The 12,007-nt window shown below is 37.3% G+C and overlaps 1 protein-coding gene across 50 annotated transcripts in view; it reads left to right on the plus strand.

The window, feature by feature from the left end:
• ABI3BP (ABI family member 3 binding protein) overlaps window positions 1-12,007 on the plus strand; it is a 277,390-nt gene that overhangs the window by 103,688 nt on the left and 161,695 nt on the right. For all 50 annotated transcript variants that reach the window (XM_021070523.1, XM_021070517.1, XM_021070524.1 and 47 more), the window contains exons 3-4: window positions 100-168; window positions 4,003-4,135. In XM_021070523.1, the coding sequence (XP_020926182.1) occupies window positions 100-168; window positions 4,003-4,135 (202 nt within the window). The remainder of the gene's footprint in view (window positions 1-99; window positions 169-4,002; window positions 4,136-12,007) is intronic.

The raw sequence follows: 12,007 nt of genomic DNA on the forward strand, positions 1-12,007 counted from the left end.
CAATGACGAAAGCTGGGGAACACTGAGTCAGGAACGGGCGTGTTGAATGCTGCTCCTTCTTGAAGAATCTCGCTAATAAATAATGTTACTGTTTTACAGATGCCGAGCCTAAATATCTCATAGTTGTGCGACCTGCTCCTCCTCCCAGTCAAAAGAAGTCATGCTCAGGTATTTTTTTTGTTGTTGTTATTTTTTTATTATTATTATTAACTTTAAAACATTGCCTTTTCATCTCTTTTCTACTCATGTAGACCAAGCACCTTGGGGATGCCTTAGGCATGGAGGTTAGAAGATGCTCAATGCCAGCAGGCCCCAGGTCAACAGATGACCCTGCTTGGGAAACAACATAGCTGGTGGGGGAGGCTCTTGGGGGCCTTACCAGCACCATCACGTCCAAACTGCAGGTGGAAGCAAATTACTGAACCTCTCTGTGCTTCCATTCTCTCACCTAGTAGGGTACTGGTGAAGATTAAATGATTCATGGATATGCAACACATAGGACAGGCTTGGCCCATGGCAGGTGCTGCTCCTGCTGGCCTGCCTCTGTTTTGCAGTGTGTGAACTCATACCTGCTGTTGTGTCTTTCTGGTTTTTAGGGCAGAATTTGATGTCTGACCTTTACTGAAGGGAGCTGTTTACATTTCAAAAGCACAACTCATTTACATGTGTTTTAAATAGGTTGGAACCTGAATTTTATTTATGCCTCTTCCTTCTAAATCTCTTGTATTTAGTCAAACATAGAAAAAAGGACTTTTTTGACAGCAGTACAACATCCATTTTCCCATGGCTAGGGAGACTTGGAACTGGAAAGTAGATACCACAGGTGGAAAAAAGTGGAAACATTTCTACATGACTAAAGGAAGGTTAAAATCCTAAGTTGTCCCAAAATCACCACTAAATTTCCTCTCAGATCAAATAAGCAAGCCCTTGCCTGTGGATATGCTTCTAACTGATGTGGTATCTTCCTAGCTCTGCAGATAGAGCTGATCACAACGCTTTGCTTTGCTTTTTCATGTTCAATGTGACCTGTCCTCAAAATTATTGTTTCCTAATCATATCTACCTTTCATAGTACACTGGATGTACCACAGAAGAAAAGGATCTTTTTTGCTATTTCTTTCCTAAAGGGTGGTGGGGAACATAACAGATACCACATATACTGAGCAAAGGGGTCCTCTGTACCTGTTTATATGGTCTCCTAGGTGTACTAGCCATGCCTGGTTACCAGAAATCAGTTGCCACAATCCCTTCCCCTCCTTCTGTTGGTTTCCACTTTTTCTTCTTCTTCTTTTTTTTTTGCCACACTTGGAGCATGCAGAAATTCCCCAGGCCATGGATTGAACCCCTGCCACAGCAGTTACCAGAGCCATAGCAGTGACAGCCTCAGGTCCTTAACCCACTGAGATACCAGGGAACTCCTGGTTTCCATTTCTTTAGAGAGCCAGTAAGTGGTAAAATGTTTTGAGAAATACAAATTCCTTTTATTAGCCTTCTATATTATCCCAAAGCTTGGGGGAAATTTCAGTCAATACTTACAACTTATTAATGATAGTTGTCTAGGCAGCTTTCCATATACTTTAAAAGAAATGTACTCTCAGTATTACAAGACATTTCAAAAAATTTAATAATAAAGTCAGGCAGCATGAGTACAGTTCTATGGGATTCTGGCTTCACAGTTACTGAATTTTTCTTAATACAAATATTATAAAGCAAATACACTAAAATAAGGAAAGTCAAGAGTGATTACAAGTTAGCATTTTATAACTTCGTTTCCTTTCATTTTGTGGCTTCTGTGACACTGGCCTTAGAGATGATTTTTCACTGTGTAATGACCAACTCAGGAAATTGTTTCATCTTTCTCAGGATATAATACCCCACCTTTCCTTTCAGGCAACGGATATAATTTTTGTTTTTGTGATCTGCATTTGAGAGTGATGTAATAAGTAATGGATTACCTTCTATTCACTTTACATTTGTATTTGCCATATAAATTTTAACTATTTAATCATTTTCAAATTAAGATCCAAATTTAGTGAAATAATTATTTGATGGTCATGTAAAATTCAGCTTCCTGGGGGAAATGTATCTTTTTTCTCTAAGTGGCATTTCCTCATACATTGTGAACTAAGTCAGTGATGTAGTAAAAAGAAAACTAGATTACAATTCAGGAGACCTGCATTCGAGTCTTAACCTTGCTTTCATTGTGACCTTGAATGCCCTTGAACTACTTTGGGCCTTATTTTTATCTATCTATTCAGACAGTTGTACTATGTTAGTGAAAATAAACTCAGGGGTGGGAAAAGCCATATCAGATTCACCACCGGGCTTTTTTAAACTGCATGTGTGCCCTGACATTATCTCAGATTCTGCTCTGCCCTCCTTGAGAGCCAGACTTGAACCCTTTGACTCACAGTTATATAAAGTACTATCACAGGTACAACTGGAAAAATTTACAGAGAAGTATAATTGCATGTATGCAAACAACTAATAACCATCCTTGAGAATTATTTAAAATATTTTTTAAAAGATTACCTATGGAGTTCCCATTGTGGCTCAACAATAACAAACCCGACTAGTATCCATTAGGATGCAGGTTTGATCCCTGGACTCACTCAGTGGGTTAAGGATCCAGCACTGCCATGAGCCCTGGTGTAGGTCACAGACATGGCCCAGATCCTGTGTTGCTGTGGCTGTAGTATAGGCTGGCAGCTGCAGTTCCGATTTGACCCCTAGCCTGGGAACTTCCATATACTGCTGGTATGGCCCTAAAACTCAAAAAAAAAAAAAAAAAAAAAAAAATCCTATGTCACAGCAAAGTAATTTGCCACTGCTCAGTTATCTTTAGTCTGGTCTCAGAGGGCTTTTCCACCAGAATAACAATTTATACAATTTAAATCTAACAGAAGCAATAAGCATGGCACAATTTTCAAGGGCATTTAGTTGAAATAACCTCAGCTAAGCTTGTATAAGGGGTACCCTCCCACCCACCTTGTAATAGTTGCAGGCCATTTATTCTGTTTGGTTCCTACTGCAGTAGGTAACTGCAACAAAATTATTTTTACAGCAAATATAAACACATAGTCTCATGAAATGAAAGAGGGAATTAATGGAAATACAAAATATCCATGTTTCATGTAAGTTATGCCTAGTTTTATTAGGTCCTACTGCATTTTTAATTAATTAATCCTTTTGGATTTTTATTTACCCAGATTTTTTGTTTATGTGCCAATATTGGTGTCTGTGGTTGAGAATCTTTCCTCTTTTTCACTGTCCTCCCAGTCCTAAAGCTTCAAATATTTTTGAGAAGGCAAATGTCTGCACTCCACCCCATGATGCTTGAAAGAATCTACAGTGGTTTCTCAGCATCCGTCTTCGCCTTCGCATTGCCCAAATCCTATTATTTTCATCAAAACAACTGTGCTTCCTGTATTATTTCTACTCTTTTAGCATCATTAAAAATGTGTGTACCTTTTCCATTTAGACACCTACTCTAAAAACAAAAATAGGCTTATCGGCATGATCTGATGAGGGATTTTTAAACTTGAAAATAAAAAATTTTGAAGAATTTAACTAATATTATAGATGGTAAACTTTATTTTCTCTTCTGTGACATTAATTTCACACTAATTCACAGTCTCAGGGAAAAAATAAGCACACTTTTGTCTGTAAAAGAAAAGAAATGAGTGTATGTATACCTATATGTGTTTGCATGTGTGTTTATTTCACTGGTAATGGCCAAGACCTCCATATGCCTCCCTAACCCAAAAGAAAATAAAAACTAGGAAGAGATACATTTTATATGCATACACACACATGTAAATCTCAGAGTATTTCATTTGAGTCATGCTTCAATTCATGGACAAAACATCACTAACATTTGTGCACTATATGAAAAGGAAATGAATGCTTTCACATTCTTCATCATCTTGCTAAATCATCTTTACCCAAATCATGGAAAATACACTAAATATTACCAGAGTTAAACTGTCCATTACCTCCATAGGTAAAACACGGTCTCGCAAGCCTCTCCAGCTGGTAGTTGGCACTCTGACACCAAGCTCAGTCTTCCTGTCTTGGGGCTTCCTCATCAACCCTCAGCATGACTGGACATTGCCAAGTCAGTGTCCCAATGACAGGTAAGTCACCATAATGGAAGATTTTGGTTTTTATCTGAAAATTGGCACCTTCTTTCAATAGTATCTACACATGCTTTAGGAAGAATGTATAAATATCAGGTGCATCAGTATTTACAGATCACCTATTAGCTGCAGAGCCTGTTCTAGGTATGGAGGGAATGGGCCCTACCCTTTAGGGAGTTATCATCTACCTCAATAGAAAACATATACAAGTATTTTTTCTTTCCAAAGAACAAACTAGAATGGAAAATAAGCCAAATAGCAAATGAGGTTTTCAGTGATACTAAAAGCTCAGAGGATGAGGCCAAAAGCAGTCAGGAAAGACTGTTAAAAGTTGCAGGAGTTCCCTGGTGGCTCAGTGGGTTAAGGATCTGGTACTGTCACTACTGTGGTTCAGGTGCATTTCCTGGCCGGGGAACTTCCACATGCAGGGGTGTGGCCAAAAAAAGTTGTCAATATTGGTCTTTGGTTTCAAAAGGGTGGAAAAGGCAACTGGAAAAATGCTAAAAGCAGTCGTTCTCTCTCGACGTGGTCCCCAAACCAAGCAGCATCAGCACCAGCATCATCTGGGAACTTGTCAAAAATGGAAATTCTCGGGTCTTCGGACCTACTGAATGAGAAATTTCCAGGGAGGGGCCAAGTTATTTGTGTTTTAACAAGTCCTCCTGTTGATCCTGATCCCCACCTAATTTGAGGGATCACTGGCTTAGAAAACTGGAGCGACACTTAACAAGAAGAATGGTAGGTAGAGAAAAACACAGTTGGAAATGAAGCTACCATCTTCTTTGACAGAACAAAATAAGAAATACCTATAAGTATTTATTTTTTAAAATTACTGCCATTCATCCATCCAACACATGTAGTTGCCATTGTCTTTGTGCTGGGTACTGTACTAAATACTGAACCATGATTCTGAATTGAGTATAAAATGATACTTGCTTATCATAAACATTTTCTACAGTAGCTTCAAAATTCAAAACTTTGCATCTGGCATTCAAAATTTGCAAACCTAGGCTTTTTTATTTCTAAAGTTTTTTTTTTATTTTAAATACTTGGTGATTTTTAAATTTTAAAAGTTGTTTCATTCCCTTTTTAAATAAAAACTTTGTTATTGAGATATAATTTAAACTCAGTAAAATGCATAAATCTTAGGTGTTTAGTTTAATCAGTTATGAAAAAATGTGTAACCATGTACCAACCTATGAAGAAATAAAACATTTTCATGACTCCAGAAAGTGCTAGAAAGTTTGTCTACTTTGGAATTCCATATAAACAGAATCATATAGTATGTTCTCTTTTTGTTTCTTTTTATTTAGCATGTTTTTGAGATTCATCCATGACATTACAAATATCAATTGTCCATTCCTTTTCTATTCCTGAGTAGTCTTACATTAAGTGAATATTTCACAATTTATGATCCATTTTCCTGCTGGTGTACACTTGAATTGTGTTTAGCTTTTTATCATTCTGAATATACCTTTTATAAACTATTTTGTATAAGACTCTTATGGACATATCTTTTACTTCCTCTTAGAAATACTAGAAGGAGAACTGCTATGTCACAGGGAAAATAAGTATTTGATTGGGGGGAAGGGCAGTGGGGCTTAATTTTTCCAAAATTCCCACAAGCAACATGTGCAAGTTCTGGTTGCTCCACATCCTCATCAGCATTTCATGTCATCAATATTTTTCATCTCAGTCATTCTACTATAGTCATATCTCATTGATGTTTTTATATGCATTTCCTTTGTACTAAAGATACTGAAAATTTTCCATGTGCTTTTTGACCATATATCCATTTTCTGTAGTGTTGGATTTCTTATTTGTCTAAATTGGATGGAAATAGAAAGAGCTTTAAAAATTTTTTGTAAGTTCTCAACTTAAGAAAGGAAAAAAATTAAATTTTCTTTCATATACCCATATTTCTGAAGGAAGAAACTCTTGGAAAAAGGCATGTAGAAATATGCCAAAACCACGTTTTTTTTGAAAAATAATGTTGAGCTGTTTGAAAGAACCTGAAATATTCCATATTTCACTCACTGCTAAACCCTTGGCTTAGTTTAGAAAGTGAACTCTTCAAAGAACCTGCTTTCTTGTGATAACTCCAGTTTCTAATAGTGTAGTCCAGGGTTCCAGTGCTAAGAAAACAAATGTTTATGGGTTTCTTTCTTTTTCCTTTTTGTATTTGTAGTCTTCTTATTAAGAAAGAAAAAAGGGGGCAGGGGAAGAAGGGAGGGAAGGGCATGGGAAGGAAGAAAAGAAGGGAGGAAGGAGATTCAATACACTTGTAATAAAATGTAGTTCATTTTATTCAACTTGCTTGATAAATTCATGAGGTTCAGTAACTCACAAATATGTATAGCATATAATTTGATATGATTTCCTCCCCTGTCCTCAAACCTTTCCTTCAATTTCACTTGGTCCTGTGGAACCCTCCATGAAAGAACTTACCTGATGACTGACTCTAGTTGATAGCTGTTGCCATGTTTCAACAACACAAGCAGATAATAAATGTGCAGAAGGTAGGCGAACAGACGGCAAGATGGAGCTAGAATTTTACCCAAGGCATTTGACTTGAAAGCCCAAGCTACTCAGACCACGGGTGGACTTCACCCCCTCCTCCTTGCCCAAACATCCTGGCTCTGCTCTTCTCATCAAATAGAAGGAGTCACGCCCATCAAACCACAATATTTAAAGTCAATAATTCCACCTAGAATGAAGTTTTTTTTTAAAAAAAAAGATTCAATAGAAACATGTCAAGATGTTTGCCAACTTTCAAACCTGAGTGTGTCGGAAGATCAAGGTATCCTTGACAGAAACAGGGAACTGTTAGGACATGACTAAAAGGGAAGAATTAAACAGTAATGACAAAAAGAAGCATTTGAAGTAAATTTTATTTACTCATGCCTCCTTTCTCCCTAGATAGAACAGCTAATAAAGAGCTGACATTTTAAAGTCTTTGTGGTATTTGAGAAAAAATAATAGTCCTTATTTAAAAGCTCTGGAAATACTGTACAGATTATAAGCACGCAAATAAATCCACCATAACAACTCTCAATTACTGTAATTAGAAGCAGACTTGGAGAATTCCACCCTCATATGATTATGCAGATGATTTTTTTTTTTTTTTTTTTAGAATTCAGAGTAATCCCATAGGTTAGGATAAGCCATGATAGTTATAGGAAATGATTCCTTCTTGAAAATTGGAAGGTTAATTACAGCTCAAGTTTTCTTTCAGAAGTATATTCTGACAAATATTGGAATCTGAATGCCCATGGCTTGCTGCAGGAACACCAACTGGTGTCCTTTTAATTAATTTAACTCTAATATTTGGCACCATGTGTAAAGTTTCTGATTGAAAAAAAAAATCGTTTCACTTTGGTTTGTATAGCTTCATTTATCCTATGCAAATGCAAATAATTTATTGGAAAAGTTTTTTTTATATTATACCTTGAGTTTTGGCTTTATAATCAAAGTGCTTGTGTAGTGAGTTTTCATTGAGAAAACCTTTGGGGTTTTTTGTTTTATTTATTTTAAGCTTGGAAATATTACTAAAAGTTCACTTCATCCTTTGTGATATGTTTCCATAGGATCCGAATGGATCTGCCATGTTTTTATATCCTTTTCTGAGTTTACATTGAAGAGTAAATGTACTTAATTTATAGTTTTTTATTCTTAATGGGCTCTGAAGAGAAGAATGTACACATTTGTCTTGAATCTATCAAAGGTCAAAAGAATGCTTTCCAAATTGGCCCAGATCAAGGGTAAAACCACAATTTATTTCACCATTAATAGCATATTTTTTCCTTCCCACATTTCCAACTTGTTAAAATGTTCAAGATTGCTTTAGTTCTCATTCCTTTGCCAACTTATTAAAGCTTTATGATTCGTTTAGAAATCATTTTCACATTTTCTAACACTTTCACAGTGTAGTTACTTGCTCTTAATGTAGAATGAGGGCTCTCTTTTTCGACTGGTCCAGAGCTAACTCTAGCCTTTCTTTTTTTAGTCCCAAGTTTCTAAGAAGCAAATATTTTCGATGTCTGGGATTTCTCACTTGACTGAGACCAGTGCCTCATTACCTATTTGTCTTGCCATGTAAATTTTAACCTCTGTGAGGACAGAGACCATGGGTATCCTAACCACCATTGCCTCCCTAGTCCCTGGGCCAGTATCTGGCACATAGTAAGGCTTTGGCAAATATATGCCAAGTGAATAAACAGTGAAATGTCAGCATTTTCACTTTTGTGTCTCACCATTACTTCAAACTTATGACAAAATGGGACTTAAACTTTTCTCTTGAAATATTAGTTCCTTTGTCTTATTACTCTCTGAAGTACCATCATTCTTCCACTCTTCCTCATTTGAAACTTCATTTTTTACTTTTCATTTTCTATAGCTATTGAGGCTCTAAATTATGTTGGCTTTGCCTTTGAGAAGTACCCACATCAGTACCTTTATTTTCTACATCTCCATTTCCACATCAATGATTCCCATCCAGGCACTCCTTACATTACCCTGCATCCTGGGAATACAGGCTACTGTCTCTGTCTCTTTTCCTTTCCTAGTCCATCCTGGCTTCTGCAGTACTGAAGAAATGTATTCCTAGTCCATCCTGGCTTCTGCAGTACTGAAGAAATGTAGGCTGTCTGCCATCAGTTCACTCTTTCTTCATCCAGGTTTGTCTTTACCTCTCTTCTGTTCTTACCAAGGAACACATTTCTGACTTTAGAGGGTGCTCTTCATCGCATCCTTCCCACACTCTGCCAGACCCTGCTCGTCTACATTTGCCTCTTTCCTGATATTGGTACCCTGCCTCTTGATTGTAAATAAGCTCAAGATTTTCCTCCCTGCAGACATCTTCTCAGTCTCTTCTCTGAATTCCAAAACTTCTCAGACTAATCTGCTCTCATATTTTTTATTTTATTCTACCCTCACCATCCTCATTCCTTTTTGCTGGCTTCCATCCTCTTTTTATCATTCCATTGGAACTTCTCTTGATGACCATCAATGGTCAATTAATTACCAGCTCCAGTAGAGTTTTCTCACTTCTCATCCTTTTAAATCTTTCTCTTGATGTTTTTAGCCATCCTCCCATTCTTGAACTCTTGTTTCTTGGAAAATTCTATTTAGATTTCCCTCTACCCTCTTTCTTTTCTGCTTCCTTGTTATCTTGTATCTCAAATATGGAATAGAGATCTATCCTTGGATGTCTCACCTATGTATCCACCTTAACTCATCTATAAGACTTTTCTTCAACTCTCACCTCCATATAGAAGAGTGGTTCTCAAACTTTGATGTGCTTGTAAATCATGTTGGACGTACTGTTAAAAATACAGATTCTGATTCCATAGTCCTGAGGAAGAGCCTGAGGTTATGCATTCCTAAGAGCTCCTAGGAATTTCTGACATTGCTGTTCTATAGGGAATAGTAGGAGTGATAAGGATGTAAATGACTTTCAATACTGAACCTCTGACCTTGACCCAATTCCAGAGTTTTAAGAGTGTATTTTTAGTTGTCTGAGGAATATTTTCGTTAGAATGACTAAATAACAGTGTTCATCACCTTAAACTCAAATTGAACATGTTTACTCTCTTACTTTTTTTCTGTTTTTAATTACTCAATGAATTTTATTATATTTATAGTTGTACAACAATAATCACAACCAAATTTTATAGCATTTAGATCCCTAACCCTTAGTGCATCCCCCCATCCCTCAACCTGACTCATTTAGAAACCATAAGTTTTTCAATGTCCGTGAGTTAGTATCTGTTCTGCAAAGAAGTTCATTGTGTCCTTTTTTTAGATTCCACATGTAAGTGATTGCATTTGATGTTGGGGTCTCATTGTCTGACTGACTTCACACAGCATGATAATTTCTAGGTCCATCCCTATTGCTGCAAATGCCATTATTTCATTCCTTTTAGTGGCTGAGTAATACTCCATTGTGTATATGTACCACATCTTCTTGATCCACTCCTCTGTCGATGGACATTTAGGTTGTTTCCATGTCTTGGCTATTGTATAGAGTGCTGCAATGAACATGGGAGTACATGTATCTTTTCAAGACACAGTTTTCTCTGGATAGATGCCCAGGAGTGGGATTGCTAAATCAAATGGTAGTTATATTTTTATTTATTTATTTATTTACTTATTTATTGTCTTTTTTTTTTGGCATTTCTTGGGCCACTCCCGCGGCATATGGAGGTTCCCAGGCTAGGGGTCTAATCAGAGCTATAGCCACCAGCCTATGTCAGAGGCACAGCAACGCAGGATCCGAGCCGCGTCTGCAACCTACACCACAGCTCACGGCAACGCCGGATCGTTAACCCACTGAGCAAGGCCAGGGATCAAACCCGCAACCTCATGGTTCCTAGTCGGATTCGTTAACCACTGCGCCACGACGGGAACTCCGGTAGTTCTATTTTTAGTTTTCTGAGGAATCTCCATACTGTTTTCCACAGTGGTTGCACCACCTTTACAATCCCACCAACAGTTAATTGGGTTCCTTTTTCTCCACCACCTCTCTAGCACTTATTTTTTGTAGCCCTTTTGATGATGGCCATTCTGGCTGGTGTAAGGTGGTACCTCATAGTGGTTTTGATTTGCGTTTCTCTAATAATGAGTGATGTTGAACATATTTTCAAGTGTTTTTTTGGCCATCTGTATGTGTTCTTTGGAGAATTGTCTGTTTAGATCGTCTGTCCATTTTTTGATGGGGTTGTTTGTTATTTGGTATGGAGCTGCAGAAGGCATTTGTAAATTTTGGAGATGAATCCCTTGTCAGTTGATTCATTCGCAAGTATTTTCTCCCACTCTGTCGTTGTCTTTTCATTTTGTATAGGGTTTCCTTTGCTGTGCAGAAACTTTTAAGTTTAATTAAGTCCCCTTTTTTTTTGTTACTTCTTTGTTTTTACTGTCTTTACTCCAAGAGGTGGATCTGAGAAGATGTTGCTGTCGTTTATGTCAAGGAGTGTTTGGCCTATGTTTTCCTCTAAGAGTTTTATAGTATCTGGTCTTATATCTACGTCTTTAATCCATTTTGAGTTTATTTTTGTGTATGGTACTAGGAAGTGTTCTAATTTCATTCTTTTCCATGTGGCTGTCCAGTTTTCTCGGCACTACTTATTGAACGGCTGTCCTTTCTTACTGAAAGAAGTTCACTCTCTTACTAAAAGAACTCCTTTTCTATCACTTTAACTTCCCTCTTCTCAAGTTTGAATATTTGGTTTTAATTTTTACTTGTACTTTTCTTGGTACTCCTATCCTATGAGGAATCTAGTCTCATCATTTCGCAGAAATATAACTTTGATCTGTTCCTTCTTTTCCCCCTTCCTTCTGTTTCTTCCAGGATTCCATATGAGATGATTTCCTTTATCATCTCATATTTGGACTATAGCGTATTGAGATTTCTCCCTCCATTTTTTTTCCAATTCTTCCACTGCTGATAAATCCAGCTTCCTTTATTACTACTCAACTTTATTTACCTGTTGAAGATTCTCCCCTAGCTCCCCCATTTCCTGGTGAAAGAAATCATAGAATTTCTCCAAAATCTAACTCAAGGAATATGTGAGTCATGCCCCTGCCATGAGATTGGAATCTGATCTACTTTGCTTTTCCTGGATCTGGGTAGGATGTCCTGCTTTCAGTCACACCACTGGGATGGGATTTACAATGTAGCCATTTTATAAGTTCAGGCTGCAGGGTGCGGTACCCAGCCACCCTCCACACTCTCTGCTTTTCATTCTGCCTTCTTTAGTCTTAATCAAATGTACATCTGCCTCCTTCCCCATCCTGTGAGCTCATTTTTGAACATATGCCCAGCATCTTACTCATCTTCACACACACACAACCTAGCATCATATTTCTAGT

The sequence above is a fragment of the Sus scrofa genome, chromosome 13 (assembly GCF_000003025.6).
Source record: "Sus scrofa isolate TJ Tabasco breed Duroc chromosome 13, Sscrofa11.1, whole genome shotgun sequence".
Lineage (NCBI taxonomy): Eukaryota > Metazoa > Chordata > Mammalia > Artiodactyla > Suidae > Sus > Sus scrofa.